Raw genomic sequence first — 19,059 nt, forward strand, 5'->3', positions numbered from 1 at the left:
TTATTTCAAAGACCACCAGCTTCCACCGGTTGGCATTATAATTAATACAGTAGTAATTATACAGTAATATAATATCATAGTAGCATCATTCATTAATGACAAAAGTGCAATCAATTAAAGTGTTTAAAGTTGAATTTGGTCAGTTTAGTTCATTTTCCCCCCTCAAGATTAGTTCTCTAATGGTTAATGTAGTCCAAGTGAAAGTTTGAATGATTTTCCTTCCTCCTTGTGCCCACCCTCCAGTCCTGACCATGTCCATTAAGCTCCACCCACAGGATCTATGGTGTCTCATGAGCGCCTAAAACCTAGCAGGTATAACAGGAGGCCAATCCAAGCACAAACAAGCCTTCCAGACCAGAAGTCACATGTAAAATGGGTTTTCTCAGCCACATAATACACTTCTGCAGAGGTTACGGCTTAAACCATTATTATTTTTACATTTTTTTTTTACCATGCTCTATATATCTTTCTGGTTATTTGTGCAAGCAAGAAATGGGAAAAAAACCAACAAAAAACCCATTGCACCTTAAAAGTTAAATATCCAGGTGAAATTTGACAGCTTATGTTTATGCAACACCACATTTTTAGACCCACATAATGAAAAGCAAGCATCTCAAACTTCTGTGTGCACTGGAATTAGGCCAAATAGGTCTCGTCTAATCTCTGCTGAGTGTGTTTGTTTGCCTCAGAATGTCAGAATGCCTTCAGGGCCACGAGTGTAGGAGCTCCAAACAATGTAGATACTTTCTGTACACATGCTCTAATGCTGGCTGGAAACTGGTGAGATTCACAGCTCAAATCAACATGCAGAAACAGACAGTCGACGAAGAAAAATAGCAGCAGATTAGTTGGGTGTTGGGGGGGGGACACGGACAGGACGTTCATCTTTTGGCCAATATTTATCAGTTCAGGAATGAATAATAACCTGTCTTACATCTAAATCACCTTTCAAGTAAAATATGTGCACTGCTTTAATTAGAAAGAAAATGAATGAAAAATAAATCATGGAATTCATTTAAATTTTTACTGATGTTTGTTTTGCTTATATTAATATTAAAGCTGTTACCAAAAAAAAATCCTCTAATAATCTTTTGACTAAAATGATATTCTACTATCAGTACGGCTTTTATTATTAGGTTTTGGAGTCTGCTCAGAATAAACGCTGTTCCAGACTGTAACAACGTTATGTTTTTACTTATTTAAAAATAGCCTCACTTGTTAGCTTTTATATAAGATTATATCTAATATCAGGTGCGCACCTAATATATAATGTTCGGTGTGGTAGATGTGCTTTATATAATTGCCTCCATAGTGTGCAGTGAAACTCAAATCTTTGTACATACATTATACTCGCATCATGATGCCAAAAACAAATCCGTATTTCATATTTTATTATTATCCATTCATCCGTCCATCCATTAGCTGTAGCCGCTTATCCTGTATAGGGTCACAAGCAAGCTGGAGCCTATCCCAGCTGACTATGGGTGAGAGGCGGGGTACAACCTGGACAAATCGCCAGAACATCGTAGGGCCGACACATAGAGACACAGACAACCATTCACACTCACATTCACACCTACGGTCAATTTAGAGTCACCAGTTAACCTAACCTGCATGTCTTTGGACTGTGGGGGAAACCGGAGCACCCGGAGGAAACCCACGCGGACACGGGGAGAACATGCAAACTCCGCACAGAAAGGCCCTCGTCGGCCACGGGGCTCAAACCCGGACCTTCTTGCTGTGACGCAACAGTGCTAACTACTACACCACCGTGCTGCCTTTATTATTATTATTATTATTATTATTATTAGTCATAGTAGTAGGAGGAGGAGGAGGAGGAGGAGGAGGAGTGGTGGTGATGGTGGTAGTAGTAGTAGGAAGAGGAGGAGGAGGAAGAGAAGAAGGAGGAGGAGTGGTGGCGATACTGGTAGTAGTAATAGTAGTAGTAGTAGGAGGAGGAGGAGTGGTGATGATGGTAGTAATAGTAGGAGTAGCAGGAGGAGGAGTGGTGATGCTGGTAGTAGTAATAGTGGTAGTAGTAGTAGGAGGAGGAGGAGGAGGAGTGGTGATGATGGTAGTAGTAGTAGGAGTAGCAGGAGGAGGAGTGGTGATGCTGGTAGTAGTAGTAGGAGGAGGAGTGGTGGTGATAGTCGTAGTAGTAGGAGGAGAAGGAGGAGGAGGAGTGGTGGTGATGGTAGTAGTAGTAGTAGCAGGAGGAGGAGGAGGAGTGGTGATGCTGGTAGTAGTAGTAGAAGGAGGAGAAAGAGGAGAAGTGGTGGTGGTGATAGTAGTAGTAGCAGCAGTAGTAATAGGAGGAGGAAGAGTGGTGATAGTAGTAGTAGTAGGAGTAGGAGGAGTGGTGGTGATGATGGTAGTAGTAGTAGTAGTAGTAGGAGGAGTGGTGGTGATAGTAGTAGTAAGAGGAGGAGGAGTGGTGATGGTAGTAGGAGGAGGAGGAGGAGGAGTGGGGATGGTAGTAGTAGGAGGAAGAGGAGAAGGAGTGGTGGTGATAATGGTAGTAGTAGTGGGAGGAGGAGGAGGAGGAGGAGGAGGAGGAGGAGGAGGAGTGGTGATGATGGTAGTAGTAGTAGTAGTAGTAGGAGGAGGAGGAGTAGTGGTGATAGTAGGAGGAGGAGGAAGAAGAGGAGGAGTGGTGCTGGTAGTAGTACTAGTAGTAGTAGTAGGAGGAGGAGGAGGATTGGTGGTGATGATGGTGGTAGTAGTAGTAGTAGGAGGAGGAGGAGGATTGGTGGTGATGATGGTGGTAGTAGCAGTAGTAGGAGGAGAAGTGGTGGTGATGGTGGTAGTAGTAGTAGGAGGAGGAGAAGTGGTGATGGTGGTAGTAGTAGTAGCAGTAGTAGGAGGAGGAGTGGTGATGGTAGTAGTAGGAGGAAGAGGAGAAGGAGTGGTGGTGATAATGGTAGTAGTAGTAGTAGGAGGAGGAGGAGGAGGAGGAGTGGTGATGGTAGTAGGAGGAGGAGGAGGAAGAGTGGTGGTGATGGTAGTAGTAGGAGGAGGAGGAGGAAGAAGAGGAGTGGTGCTGGTAGTAGTACTAGTAGTAGTAGGAGGAGTGGTGGTGGTGATAGTAGTAGTCGGAGGAGGAGGGGTGGTGATAGTAGTAGTAGGAGGAGGAGGAGGAGGAGTGGTGGTGATGATGGTAGTAGTAGTAGTAGTAGTAGTAGTAGTAGCAGGAGGAGGAGTGGTGGTGATGATGGTAGTAGTAGTAGTAGTAGTAGTAGTAGTAGCAGGAGGAGGAGTGGTGGTGATGATGGTAGTAGTAGTAGTAGTAGTAGTAGTAGTAGTAGCAGGAGGAGGAGTGGTGGTGATGATGGTAGTAGTAGTAGGAGGAGGAGGAGGAGTGGTGGTAATGGTAGTAGTAGTAGGAGGAGGAGTGGTGGTGATAGTAGGAGGAGGAGGAAGAAGAGGAGGAGTGGTGCTGGTAGTAGTACTAGTAGTAGGAGGAGGAGGAGGATTGGTGGTGATGATGGTGGTAGTAGTAGTAGTAGTAGGAGGAGGAGGAGGAGGAGTAGGATTGGTGGTGATGATGGTGGTAGTAGTAGTAGGAGGAGTGGTGATGGTGGTAGTAGTAGCAGTAGTAGGAGGAGGAGTGGTGATGGTAGTAATAGGAGGAAGAGGAGAAGGAGTGGTGGTGATAATGGTAGTAGTAGTAGGAGGAGGAGGAGGAGTGGTGGTGATGGTAGTAGGAGGAGGAGGAGGAAGAGTGGTGGTGATGGTAGTAGTAGGAGGAGGAGGAGGAAGAAGAGGAGTGGTGCTGGTAGTAGTACTAGTAGTAGTAGGAGGAGTGGTGTTGGTGATAGTAGTAGTCGGAGGAGGAGGGGTGGTGATAGTGATAGTAGGAGGAGGAGGAGGAGGGGTGGTGGTGATAGTAGTAGTAGGAGGAGGAGAAGGGGTAGTGGTGGTGATATCAGTAGTAATAGTAAGAGGAGGAGGGGGAGGGTGAAGCATGGCGGTGATGTCAGTAGTAAGAGGAGGAGGAGGAATAACAGTAGTGGTGGAAGTGCTATTAATTTTATTCGCAATGGTAGTAATGTTATTGGTAGCAGCAGGAGCACTAGTAACAGTATTGGGATTAATGTTAGTAGACAGGTAGGTTTAGTAGTACAGTGTTAGTATTAGTAGTAGTAAGAAGAGTAGGAGGAGTAATAGTAATAGCAGTGGTGATGGTGCTATTTTTGATCGTAGTAGTAGGAGCAGCAGTCACAGGAGTAATCTTGATATTAGCAGTAGTAGTAAGAAGAGCTGGGGAAGGAGTCAGAGCGGTAGTCCTAGTACTAATATTCGTAATAATAATAACAACAGTATCTTATGTAATAATCTGTGCTTGGCTCAGAGTAATGAGTCACCGTCAGGACCACAGCGATGAGCTTACAGCATGAACTCGTGCCCTGTATGACTTTGTCTCGAGTGGCTCAGGGCTGCTCTTACAGGCACTTTGATGTGATGTTCATCTTGTGCCGTGAAATCTGTCCAGCCTGCTGAATGATAGAGGAGAGGAACAGACAGAAGAGAAGAGCTTCCCTTACCTCATTGGTGTTCCACCGATGTCTCTCCTTGGGCAGGGAGGAGCATTTGGGCAGACATTCGAGCAGCTTCTTAGGCAGATAGATTTTCAAATGTCCATGTTCATCTGGAGACAAAAGACAAGCAGAACATTCACGCTGTTTTTTTTTTAAGTGATTTTCTTGGTGTACCTCAGTGCTCCTAAACACCACTAGGAACTATCATGTATAAATCTAATTGTTCTTATACATCAAAACATCTGAAAATTACTGGGCAAATGCAGGAGAAAAGCTCAGAGGGAAACACTGTGTGATTGTTTGATCCAAAATGCTTTCTGTAAATCCTTCTTAAAAATGAATAGACATGACTTGTCAAGAAGGAAGCACTGAAAATGGAAGAATGAAGCACAAACATCACCAAAAAGCTGTACGAAGTGAAATGGAACAGATTTAAGGCACAAGGTGTGGCCTACCTCTCACACGGGGCTTGCTTATTGTTCTAAAACTATAATATTTCTTCTCCTGCTATCTTCTCATGCAAGAGTGTACGCTCAAATGCATAACAGGCAAATTGGGTGGCAACGCAAAAGCATTTCAAGGTTATTGATAACCGTTTGAATCAAGAGCCCGGGCTTCTTAAGGAAGTCAATGTTTAGCCCTTAGGGAGATGGAAGTTCCACATTGTGTGCTGAGCCTGCTTATGAATAAAAAATGTAAAAAAAAGCAAGTGAGTGAGTGAGTGAGTGAGTGAGTGAGTGAGTGAGTGGGAGTGAATGTGAGACAGAAAGGGACTGGAGTGTGTCCTCAAGGAGCGCATAAAGACATTGAACCTGGAGAGGAAGTGAAGCTACAGATGAAGATAGCGAATCCGCTGGGATTCGGCTTGGCGAGCTCTCAAACTTCAGATTTAAGAACAAACAGACAGCCAGGGGAGAGAGGCAGGCGGCCAAGGTTAGGTGACTTGAAACTTCTACGCTGGGATCTGTTTGTGCTTTACCTATGTATGAACTGACGGCTGCGTGAATAATTTACGACTTTATAACAAGAGTCGTGGATGAGCGCGCATGAAGGCCACTCTCCAGCGTTTCCAATAATCAATCCTCATCTTTCCTAAGTACATTACAAACTGAAATAAATTACATTTCTTTTACTTTTTAGCTTTTTTTTTTAAACTTTCAACTTTACACTTCCCAGAAGTCTACAAAGCATGAATTCATTATCTAGCCCAAGCCAGTGTTTCTAATAAACTGGCCAAAAAGAGGTAGCCAACATAATGTAATAACATATCGCCACATAATTAGATATTAGTGTAAAAACGAAGGTGATTATAGAAAACCGTGTGCACTGATTGGTCGAGAAATTCAGACTTTTTCTTGATAATAAACTCGAACGACTCGGCAAAATGGTGGCCAATCGCTTCGTCGTCGTAAGTGAGGAAGAATTACAAATGATGAAAGAAAATGCTGGTCCTAAAAAAAAATAAATAAAAGCGCTACAGATGCTACAAAGTTTGGTCTAAAACTATTCAAAGGTAAGGTGGAATTGTGATTTATTATATCTGTTTCAAAACAAAGTATTTTATGTGACTCGGCGTAGGTAAGTGACACAAGTCTGCGCCATGCCGTTATTGCATTTACACGCCGCTTTTGAAGTTTGAAATAAATGTTTTTTAATATGATTTTTTAAAAATAATCATCTGTGTATTTATACTAAAACAATGATCCACCTCAGGTTCAGCGAATATTGGCGATTATTATCCACACAGGACACTTTCTCGATGGAATAAAAATGTGTTCTATTCCCTTCTCGCGGGTTTCATTATTTTGGTTTGATAGCATGCAATATTGTTCGCATATCGCTTAAAGGGCTGATGACACGAACATGACTCTATGCAATTTCTTAAATAAACTATACAATATGGCAAACATGTTAGATTTCTGTTATAATTACGTGAAAAGAAGCTGTTGTTACGCAAATATCCAACTTTTAATTGCACAGCGCAAGAAAACTGGGTCCGTGGCTCGCAGCCATGTTGTGACGTCAGCGGGAGAACACGCTGCGGTTCACTGGCTGTTCTACTCTGGTTCTACTCAATGGAAAATGGCGCATGAAAACGCCGGTGAACTCTCTAGTGCTAGCTCTTCCTCTTCTGGGAGTCTAGAATTGTGTTGATCTCTTCCGAATAGAATCTATGATAGCCTACCCTCTTTACCCTTTGCCTCTCGTTGCTAGGCGGCAGTTACATGAAAGCCGCAAGCTTTCACAAGCAAATACATGACTGATATCACGCCGACTTTATGATTACATTTATGATTATCATGTAGAATCTATAGCTCTACGTACCTTTATCTTATGTCATTTCACAACACATGTTCTGACAGGAGGACTGTCTTTGGATCCGGCATAGCTACTAGTAGACCCCCTCCGGAATACTGGCAGTGTTGCCAGATTGGGAGGTTTCCCGCCCAGTTGGGCGGTTTCAAGTGCATTTTGGTGGGTTTTGAACATATTTTGGGCAGGAAAATGTCAGCAGTATCTGGCAACAGATACTGCTGACATTTTCCAGCCCAAAATATGTTCAAAACCCACCAAAATGCACTTGAAACCGCCCAACTGGGCGGGAAACCTCCCAATCTGGCAACACTGTGTAGGCACTGCTGATGGTAGTAACACACGTTTGTGCTGAACTGAACACCCAAGAGATTCTTTTAAGCTGGGAAGGGTGTCAAAACAATCCAAATTGAAGTGTTCAGAGCACAGGACGGATGTTGGTGAGGGCTCCCACTTGTCACGAGTGCGCCTGACTTGCTTCACCCACTTCGCATGCAGCTCGGGATCTCTGGGAAACTTGAATAAACTTACCCCATCCTTGTGGGTTTTGGAGCAAAAGCCGGCAACACAACGCGAAGGCATAATAACTATATATATAATAATGTATAATAATGTTTAATAAAAATACTAATAATGATAAACTGAACACCTGTCGCATCAACAACAAACTGGTAAGTTAGGAGGAAGGTTCTTTCGCTGATGTCATATAGCTCCTCCTCCTCCTTCATCTCCTGGGTGCTGCAGCCCCGTCAAATTTGCCCAAATAGCTGCGTTTATCATCATAACTTGTAAAATAGGCGCCTTCGTGAATTAATATATGGATCATCGGGGATTACTTTTTATGTTATAAAACACTGCCAAAGATGTCAAAAACGTGTCATCAGCACTTTAAGCCTAGGTCACAACCGGACATACGATTTTTTGGCCGTGCGATTTTTGGCGTTTCCCAAATCGCTGCGTTTTTTTTGTTCGTGGAGAAAGACTCACATTGGCCGTAAGTTTGTCTTGCAACCTGAAAAAAATGTAAGCGCCCACAGAGTTTGTTTGACATTACAAATAACCTCTGTGGCCGGTCTGCGGCCAGTCTACGACTCGAAAACCAGCACGTCACATGTGCGCCCTCCATGCGTCTCACGCGCGCCCTCCGTGCGTTTCTTGCATTTTTTGCACGTAGACCGGCCGTAGGAGCACGTACGGCCGGTTGTGACCGAGGCATTATGTATTACGTCACTCTACCCAATGGAGAATGAGCGTTGAATATGGTTTACGATATTGCATGGTTGTCAAGATATGACGTCACACGTCAGAGACATAAAACTTCCGCGCTAGCAAGCGGCTGGGACAATTTGTAAACAAACATGGCTGTCAGGTTTGCTTCATTAAATATGGAAGATTTTGAGAGAATTTTGAAAGAGAAAGACGCGTTGAACATCCGAAAAGAATGTGTATGTATAATAATAAATAATAATATTGGCTGGATTTTTTTCGTGGTATATCAGATATATTCCATTCAGCTACTCATCTTTGACTTGTTCAATATCATGCTAGCTGAATGGAATATATTTGATATAGCACTCAACACCAGCCAATATTATTTCGTTATTATTCACTTCATCTTCAGAGAATAATTGTTAATTAATTATTTATGCCATAACAGTGGCGGTGGCAGAGGGGGGGCAGGGGGGGCGACTGCCCCCCTAAAATTATGTTACGATGGGAGTCCTTGGACTATTTACAAGGAAGAAAAGGAGAGAGTAGTGTGAATAAACAGCCAGATGCGCACCTTTGTTTTCTCTTATTAAATCCTGCTGCGTCCCTTCATCCTGGCGGCATCTCTTTTTACTGTAGGTTGGTAGCACCCATTCGCACCAAAACTGATGCAAATTAGCCTGGCCCTGACGTCACCGATTGCTTCCGCTTTCCGGGATTTTTCCTTATTTGGCTTACGCAGAACTTCAAAACCCATCACTTTTAGTAGACAAGCTGATTTATGAATATTCTGTGGACTAATTAACCCATTGCTGTGGCAACTGTCTAGACATGTCTGGTCTGCTTGGGTACTCGCGTCAAAGCGGGGACCCTGTGACAGCAAGGCTATGACCGTGTCGCTACATTTGTATCTGACTGATAACTCGTGTCCTGTCCGGATGGCTAGTTAGCGTTCACGAGGCGTACAAGCAGTTTTGGGCACCCAAAAACTTGATACTGCTCTAGATCTACATGAATTCGTCCGCTACCCTGACCACTCACTGAAAATCAGACAAATATCCATTGCAAACTTTTTGGGCTCGACAAAGGCACTTGATGATAACGAGGTAAGTTTTCAGTATAATTTAACATCCCAAGTCAAATTTCGCAAACCAAGAAATGAATGACTGTTTACTCGCACTGAAGACTAAAGAAAAGACAGTTATTTGTGCTCTTGCTTTATACTGCGTAGCTGAGCAGGTATATAAATTTATTAGCTCTTTAATTCAACAAGGACATTGCGGACAAATTTTCTCGCATTTTGTTTGTGTGTGTGTGTGTGTGGGGGGGGGGGGGGGGACCCATGAGAAAACTAAAGGAATGTAGTTTTTCCAATTTACTGATACAGCCCTATATGTCATTCATACATGCTTCAATACACCAATATCACACAGTTTGGATTTAAAGGCCCGGTCCCACTGCACTTACGGATGCAAAGAGGATGTAAAACGTAAAAAAATCTTTGCCATCCGTTGGAAAACGCTATGCATCCGTTGTGTACTCATTGCATACGTGCTTCATACGCGCTATCCATCGAGCATCCGTCCACTGTGATTTCATCCGCGCAAAAAGTTTTGAGCTGCACAAAACTTTTAGAACGGATGAACTTTCCGCCGTGTACGATGTAAATCCGCGACATATACGAGCAACAAACGTTCTATGTCCGTTATCATCCGTTAAACGTCTGCTGTATCCTCTCTGCATCCTCTGGGCATCCTCGCAACTCACATCCGCTGCAGCTGAAAACGAAAAGAAGGAGGAAAGATAAGGTACATGAAACGTCTATTCATCGTTAGTAGCACGGAAATAGAAAGGATGTAAGCGTATGCATCTCGTATATAAAGTATTCAAAACGGACAAAGCGTTTATATCTGGGATGTATCTCGTATATTTAGGATGTCTGGAGTATGTCTAGAGTATGTAGAAGGACACCTAGCGGACAATCGATATTTTGTATAAAAAGGGGGAGAAAATCATCTAGTAGTAGAGATGTATCGATGTAGCCGCCAGCACGTCTTTTCGCTTTATGCTGACGGCGTGCGTGCTGCATCCCTTTATATCCGCGGAGCAGACGCAATTCATACCCCCCGCATGCGCAGTGAACGGTCTGCATCCGATATACATCCGCGCAACATCCCCTTTGTTTCCGTTAGGCGTACGTGATGCATCCCCTTCATCCGCTATGCATCCGCTCTTTCTGCTATGCGTCCGCTTCTCAGTTATCACCGGTAACCCCTTCGGAGCTGTCATCCACTTCCATCCGCTTCCATCCGCTAGGCTTCCTATGAACATGCGTTTAACATCCCCGCTATATACTACCCACGTCCGTTCTTTTCCGTTCTGTTTTCGCAAATTTTCGCCAATTTTGTCCATTTCTGGAGCAGATGAAAACGGATAGCGCCACCCCCGAAATTTTGCTCGTCCGCTGTGTCCTTTTTGCATACGTTTTGTGTCCATCGGCCAGTGGGACCGGGCCTTAAGAAATATGCAACAAACAGAAAAAAATTCATTTGCACCCGATCTGGGGTCACAACCGGTCATTACCAGTCAGTTAGTTTTCCCAGGAGCTGACAGCGGTCCTTGAAGGATCGGGAATATTACTTTCACGGGCTTATTCCTCAGTCAAAACAGGATTGCCGAGAGATGTGATCGTTTTTTAGGTATCATTGGTTCTGTTTCATATAGAAAAAATACATGGCTGAAATGTACTCTAATAGAGACGTTAAATTTAGCTTTATGGCACCAAAATCTGCCTGTCAAAATGCGGGAAATAGCGTTTTAGAGGGTTAAAAATTCCAAAATTTCCGGTGGGGGTGGGGTGTATGCCCCTGAACCCCCCTAGATTTGGCGCACCTTTGGCACATGACACGTCGCCCCCCCATCCAAAACTTCCTCCCGCTGCCTCTGCATAATACAGACCAAGGGAAACGAATGAGTACATGATCATTAGAGATGGCACGATACCACTTTTTTATTTTCTGCAGGGTTTTTTCTAGAAAAATTTAGTATGAGGGCGCTCACCATGGCGAGGGAGCGAAGCGGGGGGATGGTGCCGGTTGTCCCCCCCTCTCCGCCGTGCAAAGCCTTTGAAAAATTGAGGCTACAATGGGACATTCTGAGGCTATCTGAGAGGGAAATTGTAACAAATTGTCTGTCAACATTGAAAAAGAAAGAAGTAATCTTCTGCCCCGGACAGTCTTTGGCTTTCTTCCGCTTCGTGCCGCGGGATGACATCTTTAAATGCCCAAGTGTCAACAAAAACAACTCGCGAACTACTTCTGTCAAAAGCTCCCGCGCCGGTGGGTGAAAGGTCATTCAGTAATCTCGCTCTACAAGTCAGCTGACCTTGTATGTAACCCATGTCAAATCTCGCGAGAGCAGCCGCGACAAGTAAACAAACATGGCGCCTCAGTCTGGAAAACGCCAATTCGGATTGTTTTTGCACCGTCTGGCGGTGTATCTACTATGATTGGAATATTTTTGGAGTAATTATAACGTATTTGATGATCAGACACATTGTCACGTGGTGTTGCTGGGATGTTTTCACGGAGAAACGATTGTTTTGAGAAAGATTGCATGTTGTGCAGTAGCATATAAGTGCATGGCCTAAGTGTGACTTGGGGTTCAATCGGCATTTCGGTAAGAGGGCGCAAGCCGAGAGTAAGAGGGCGCAGCGCCCCTGTTCCCCGGTTTAGACGAAAGCCTGTTCTGATACCGATACTGAAACCTTGAGCATCACCCAATACCAATACCCATCTGATATTTTTCCTTAAAACATACTAAGCTACTTTTTTAAAACTGAAACACTTAAAAATCACTTACACTGCCAATATAAGAATGAAGTATAAAATATGAACGTAATAAAATCAATATGAACAAAAGCAAAACCAGCCAAGCCTCTTTATATGTCCAAAAATGAATTTATTTCCCAAATCCAATTCCAATCTTTGCCATTTGTTATATCTCTGATATCTGATGTTTTCTCTGATATTAGATCCATCATTTTTTGATAGATTGTCCCGATGCCAATTCTGGGTATCAAATCTGTATCGTCTCTAAGGATCGTGTAGCATGTTGACAAAAACTCCTTGCTAAATATTTTACCGTTTAGAAGACGTGGTCGATATTTCTCGATATGTTTATCCATGACGTGTCTGTGTGTAGTAAGCAGGAAAGTTACTGTATACGATAATTTTGTCCTGCATTTTATTTTGCTTGGTTTTGTCAGAAACCTGTGCGTTCTTGAAACGATTCCAAAAAGATAGTTTGTTATCCATGCACGCTAATTAATCCAGGTCAACCTCGTCGATGTGTGTAGTGCAGCAGGTGGTGGGATTCAGAATGAGAAGCACAAACTATACCGTAACAAGCCAATATTGTGTAGAGATTTTTCTCTTTTTTTAAAAAAAAAATCATAAAAAAAACTAATTACATGGACAGAAAAATGTGCTTGTCCCAGGTTCCCAGGCTACTCATCTGTCCACCTTTGCAAATGTGTTTTTGCGTGAGAGAAAAACAATCTCTGTTCAAGTTTTCTCGATGCTTCATCAGTGCAGAAGCATTCAGCTTTACAAAGGGCAATGCAATGAGAATGATAAAAGAACAAGACGAGCAAGCAACTTATTTACAGGGTAATTAATGATAGTCTATATATCTGGCAACCTCCCATTTCTCAGTTGCCCTTGCACCCCACTTCCTTTCAGCAGGTTTGGCAGAGTGATAGACTCATTCCAAGGGCTGCCATTTACTCTCATTGTTCTGAATTAAAGCAAGAAGCTTTTAAATTATGCTGACACTCAAGAACCTGACCTGAGGGACGAATTTTAATCACAGTGCTGCCACCGTCTGCCAGACACCGGCCATGGTGTCTTTGTGCCGTTGGCTACATGGAGGACAGGGAACCAAAGAAAAAAATAGTGACAGCACCCACACAACAAGTGTACACATGCACACATGTAAACACCAACACACACACACACAGCCCAAAGGAAGTCTGAAAAAGTGTCTGCCTTACAGACAGATAACAAGACAAACTTTAAAGTGAGCCTTGAAGGTATTTGGTATACACACAACAATTATTCCATAAAATCGAGTCGTACACGAGCTGACAGCTGACGAGCTGCGTAGCACCGAGTTATCTATCAGCAATATACGGCGAGACTGAGTGGAATAACTGTTTTATTCTATCCACATTCGCTGGATTTTGAGAAAAAGCATTTGTATTTTTTGCAAATTCAATAAATTAAATCTTTATCCAAAACATCCGACAAAATCATTTCCGCTTAGGTGGACTTCTTAAAAACCAATTGATGGCTGCACGAATTGACCTTGGACATTTCAGTTCTGTAATTTTCAAACAACTTTGAGCTTTTGAACCAGTCTAAAAAAAAAATTCAACAAATTTTAATGCTTAAAGATGAAGAATGTCAACAGACCAGTGAAATGATAGGAGCAATTTGTGAAAAATGCTATAATAATAATTCTTAACAAATAAAAAAAAGATGCATTTGTACTATCAAATACTTTCATTCCATATTTTGTTGCTTTTTTTTGTATTTTTTGAGGTCTTCTTCTTCTTCTTCTTCTTTAGGGTTTTTTGGCAGTTGGCAAACCAACTGAAGGGAGCATTACCGCCACCGGTTGGTCTAGAGTGTGGAACAGGAGATATTGGGGAGGGGGAAGAAACTATATTCTTTTAGCTATTTCTGTTTCTATTAAATATTTGGCAACAATATTTAGGGTTTTGTTTTTGAGTAGAGTTTTTATTTCGTCCTCAGTTGATTCAGCAACATGCTCCACCATTTTGATTTTCTCTACTCATGGTATATGAGCTGATATCCTAGTAGTAGAGTAGCCAATCAGAACGCACGATTGCTCACATCCAGTGTATGTGGATTTTATATATATATATATATATATATATATATATATATATATATATATATATATCATACATATGTACATTTATGTCTTTGTCGCACTCAATTATTCATTTGTTAGCCAAAATCTAACATTTCAAATGCTGGTGTTGATGAAAAAAAAACCTAATTTCTTATTTAGCACGTGTATTGGAGGCGAGCATGTGGGGACTCAACATGAATATCAATGTGTGCTGTGCGCTAATGCCAGTGCAGTGTCTGCATCCAGTCCATGCCGAATAATTTATCTGCAGTAGTTCCATGCCTTTGAAAAACATTAAATGTACACCAAAACTTCCTTTCAAAATCCCAAATTAAATCAGGAATCCTGGGTTCGTTAGTTACGTAGGAAGCTCTCGTCTCATCTCGTCTCATCTCTTCACGCCTTTTTTTTACAACTTATACAAAATTAAAGGATCTAGCAACTAATTTAATTAGCTCATGGACCTTAAGCGAAGATGAAGGATTCCATAATTGATTATGGAAATCTGCTTCTGTTTGTGGCGAGCATGAAAATGGAACATTCTTGCAAGGGGTGATGTTATGGTGAAGAACGAGAGCTCTAAATGAGGTCCAAGTGGAGTTCATTCCATCAAGAATTGTTACGAATCTGATCTGTCATAACGCTTTCCCACCAGATGATGGGGTACGGTGTGGTACATACGTACAGTACTGCCACTCAGGAGTACCATAGGGAACAGGGAACGTTCTCTGCATGACAAAAGTGTGATCTAAAAACGCACTTGAATCTAAAAGCGCACGAGTATAATCTCCCTTCAAAAAACGTACACGGGACTTATCTAAATTACAGTACATCACTGGAAAAAAGGTAAAAAATTTTTTCATGTTTCTCATTCACCTTTACTAAGTGCTGATCAGGGTCATGGTTGCATGGATCCAGACCCTATCCCAGGAACGCTAGGTGTGAAATTGAGAACAAGAATACACCCTGGATAGATCAGTAAAACCTGGGGTGATTTAGAGAAGCCGGTTCACCTTCCAACACATTTAAGGAGATGGAAGGCAACCCATGCAAACTCATTAATTCTGACATCATAATTTTTTCTCTGTAACTCAAAATAATTCATCCGATCTGATGAGCAGAGTGTCTGTCTGTTCTGAGCAAACACAGCGGGGCCCTGTCCTCCTGTGTGTCCCCTCCAAGGATTACCGCAAATCCGCCTTCCGTAATGACTTTGCGCTGTTTGCACGCGCAGCTTGGCTTCAGACCAGCTTTCTGTCATGGTAACTGTATTAAAAAAGGAGAAAAATGGACACAGTGACTTCCGAAAGTCATCAGTGCTGAGTCAGTTTTTGATAGAAGCCATTACTTTTTTCCATTCCATCGTCAGGGCTGATGGACATTTTCTGACGCCATGTTTGCAAATCAGGATCTCTGCTGCTTCACCGGTCATAAGCACTTTGTTATAGTGTTTGTCACAGTTTGAATTGTCCTCTGCTGACTTTCAGTGCTCTCTGCAATTATTTTCAAGTTACTAATATTTGCTAATCCTGCAAATAATAGTTCAGAGACCGATTAGGGAGACGAGACTAAAGGTACGAGGTGTTTACAAGATCTTTTCCTTTATTGTCTCGTTATATAGGAGGCTTGCAGCAGTGAAAAAGCCATAATTTCTATATGACTTGCTAAATAGTGTGTAACTAACTCTAGGTCCTGTCCATGTGCCTGTAAGGACAATATAAACATCATATGACAAGCAAAACATTAAGAGTAAAATTTGCTGGGAATAAAAGAATAAAGAATAAAATGGCATCTGTTACATCTGAATAAGGACTGTTATTTGTCTGGTTCAAGCAATTGCAGAATATAAAATATTAAACTCGCACACACACACACACACACAACCTTCCATTCGGCTGAATTTTTTCAACAAATCAGACACTGACACTCAACCTCTCAACCTGGTGACAATTTAGTTGTAGTACATCAACTTAGAGAAGTAATTTGCTGTAAAAAGTGTTTTAATAGGATAATTTGTTATGTTTTTCTTCAGTAGTCTAGCTTTGTCAGGTCATTACAGTGGCTTCCTTGTGCAGCAAAAGAAAAAAAAAATGCCACCTTCGAGGTACATCATCTCATGCCGCTTTATCCTGTTCTACAGGGTTGCAGGCAAGCTGGAGCCTATCCCAGCTGACTACGGGTGAAAGGCGGGGTACACCCTGGACAAGTCGCCAGGTCATCACAGGGCTGCACACAGACACAGACAACCATTCACACTCACATTCACACCTACGCTCAATTTAGAGTCACCAGTTAACCTAACCTGCATGTCTTTGGACTGTGGGGGAAACCGGAGCACCCGGAGGAAACCCACGCGGACAACATGCAAACTCCGCACAAAAAGGCCCTCGTCGGCCACGGGCCTCGAACCTGGACCTTCTTGCTGTGAGGCGACAGCGCTAACCACTACACCACCGTGCCGCCCCGAGGTACATCATGATGTGGGAATTTTGCCAGCATTCAAACTGGGAGCTTTGGAAATTACTGCATCCTTACTGTGGGATTCAAGTCGACTTGTTTACAACAAATACAGATATATATATCTGTGCACATTCCCTGGATATGTGCAATTGCACACTCTGATTGGCTACTCTACTACTAGGATATCAGCTCAAATACCGCGAGTAGAGAAAAACAAAATGGCGGAGCGTGTTGCTGAACCAACCGAGGATGAAATAAAAACTCAGCTCGAAAACAAACCCCCAAAAATACAAAAAAAAGCAACAAAATATGGAATAAAAGTATTTGATGGTAAGAATATTATATTTTTTATTCTTCAAGAATTATTATTATTATCGCATTTTTCACAAATTGCTCGTCATTTCGCCGGTTTGTTCACATTCTAAGCGGAAATGATTTTGTCGGACATTTTGTATAAAATTTTTATTTATCAAATTTGTAAAAAATAAAAATGCTTTGTCTTTCAAAATCCAGTGAATGTGGATAGAATAAAACAGTTATTCTACTCCAGTGTTTTCCCCAGAAAAAAATTAAAGCCCTAAATTCCGGCATGATAATACACAGACAATTGAGCGCCAAAGGCGCGAAGTGAAACTAGGGGGGTCTGGGGGCATGGCCCCCCCGGAAAATGTTTTGAAAATGGATGCTCTCAGGTGCATTTTCAGGGTCTCTGAGAGGTTTTAGATCCATGATTATAGGATCGATTTTACCAGTGTTTCAATGATTTCTGACCTAAATAGTATTAATGTAAACACATTTGAAATTTCACCTTAAAGTTCAACATGCAAGTTAAACTGTTTTGTTATAGATTACTGAGGTTTAAGATCGATTGAAAATCTACGGGGATCCCTTAATTATCTATGATCAAGTAGCACTGTAACAAAAATGTGCATGAAAATATGAACAGTGGTTTGCTCCATCTTATGCAACCCACTGAAGAGAATCGATCATCATGACCTCCTGTTGATCACAAAGGGATCCGAACCTAAGACCTGCCACCTTAAAATAAGTTGCTGTATTACTATAACTAATGATTTAGAACGTTTCTGATGCAATTACCATAATATATGTATAACTAAGATACACTGAAAAGAAAAGTAAGGCAACTGCATATTATAAAGTTTACATTTTGGCACGGCGGCACGGTGGTGTAGTGGTTAGTGCTGTCGCCTCACAGCAAGAAGGTCCGGGTTCGAGCCCCGTGGCCGGCGAGGGCCTTTCTGTGCGGAGTTTGCATGTTCTCCCCGTGTCCGCGTGGGTTTCCTCCGGGTGCTCCGGTTTCCCCCACAGTCCAAAGACATGCAGGTTAGGTTAACTGGTGACTCTAAATTGAGCGTAGGTGTGAATGTGAGTGTGAATGGTTGTCTGTGTCTATGTGTCAGCCCTGTGATGACCTGGCGACTTGTCCAGGGTGTACCCCGCCTTTCGCCCGTAGTCAGCTGGGATAGGATCCAGCTCGCCTGCGACCCTGTAGAACAGGATAAAGCGGCTACAGATAATGAGATGAGATGAGATGAGACATTTTGGCACTTTACTAAATGGACTAGATTAAGATTAAAACATATTTAAAGGAAAAGAAAACTTAATTCACACATTTAAGTTTGCAGAAAGATTATGTAAACACATTCATGAATGATAATAGACTAGATCAAACTTTTGTGATTAAAATCAGTCGGCTTTGTCCATCTGGTGGGGGATGACATCGGCAGCCAATGAGATTGCTTATAATGAATCGGAAAATTCCGGGATGTCTGATGTTTTCTTTCGATATTTTTATTGGACGGTTTGAACACGTGATCTTCACACAGCCAACAGATTAGTTTGTTTACATCATACCACGCGGACATATTACTTTGACAGAATCAACACAAACATTGGAAAAAAAGAGCGCTTGTTTAACACAAATGTCAATCAATATGTAAATGGGTCTGTTATTTGCTCTCCTATGTATCTAGTTACTTGTGGGTAGGAAATTTAACGTATCGGTATAAATCTAAGCGTATCGGATTTTAACTAAAGCGACTAAGCGTATGGGCAGGCAGAGCAAGCGTATCAGGCCTGGCACGCTAAAACGCTTTGGGGAAAACTATGCACTCAATCTTGTCGTACATGGATTATAGACAACTCGGTGCTACGTGCCTCGTCGGCTATCAGCTTGTGTACGACTCGATTTCGTGGAATAACTGTTAAAGTACGGTGCAAAAGTCTTAGGCACATGTAAAGAAATACTGTAGACCAAAAACGGATCAAACATCTCATCTCATCATCTCTAGCCGCTTTATCCTTCTACAGGGTCGCAGGCGAGCTGGAGCCTATCCCAGCTGACTACGGGCGAAAGGCGGGGTACACCCTGGACAAGTCGCCAGGTCATCACAGGGCTGACACATAGACACAGACAACCATTCACACTCACATTCACACCTACGCTCAATTTAGAGTCACCAGTTAACCTAACCTGCATGCCTTTGGACTGTGGGGGAAACCGGAGCGCCCGGAGGAAACCCACGCGGACACGGGGAGAACATGCAAACTCCGCATAGAAAGGCCCTCGCCGGCCACG

The 19,059-nt window shown here is 42.5% G+C and overlaps 1 protein-coding gene across 1 annotated transcript in view; it reads right to left on the bottom strand.

Moving 5' to 3' along the window:
- LOC132874328 (calmodulin-binding transcription activator 1-like) overlaps positions 1-19,059 on the bottom strand; it is a 499,951-nt gene that overhangs the window by 466,689 nt on the left and 14,203 nt on the right. Inside the window, exon 3 of the mRNA XM_060910417.1 lies at positions 4,545-4,648. Within this exon, the coding sequence (XP_060766400.1) occupies positions 4,545-4,648 (104 nt within the window). The remainder of the gene's footprint in view (positions 1-4,544; positions 4,649-19,059) is intronic.

The sequence above is a fragment of the Neoarius graeffei genome, chromosome 26, assembly GCF_027579695.1.
Source record: "Neoarius graeffei isolate fNeoGra1 chromosome 26, fNeoGra1.pri, whole genome shotgun sequence".
Lineage (NCBI taxonomy): Eukaryota > Metazoa > Chordata > Actinopteri > Siluriformes > Ariidae > Neoarius > Neoarius graeffei.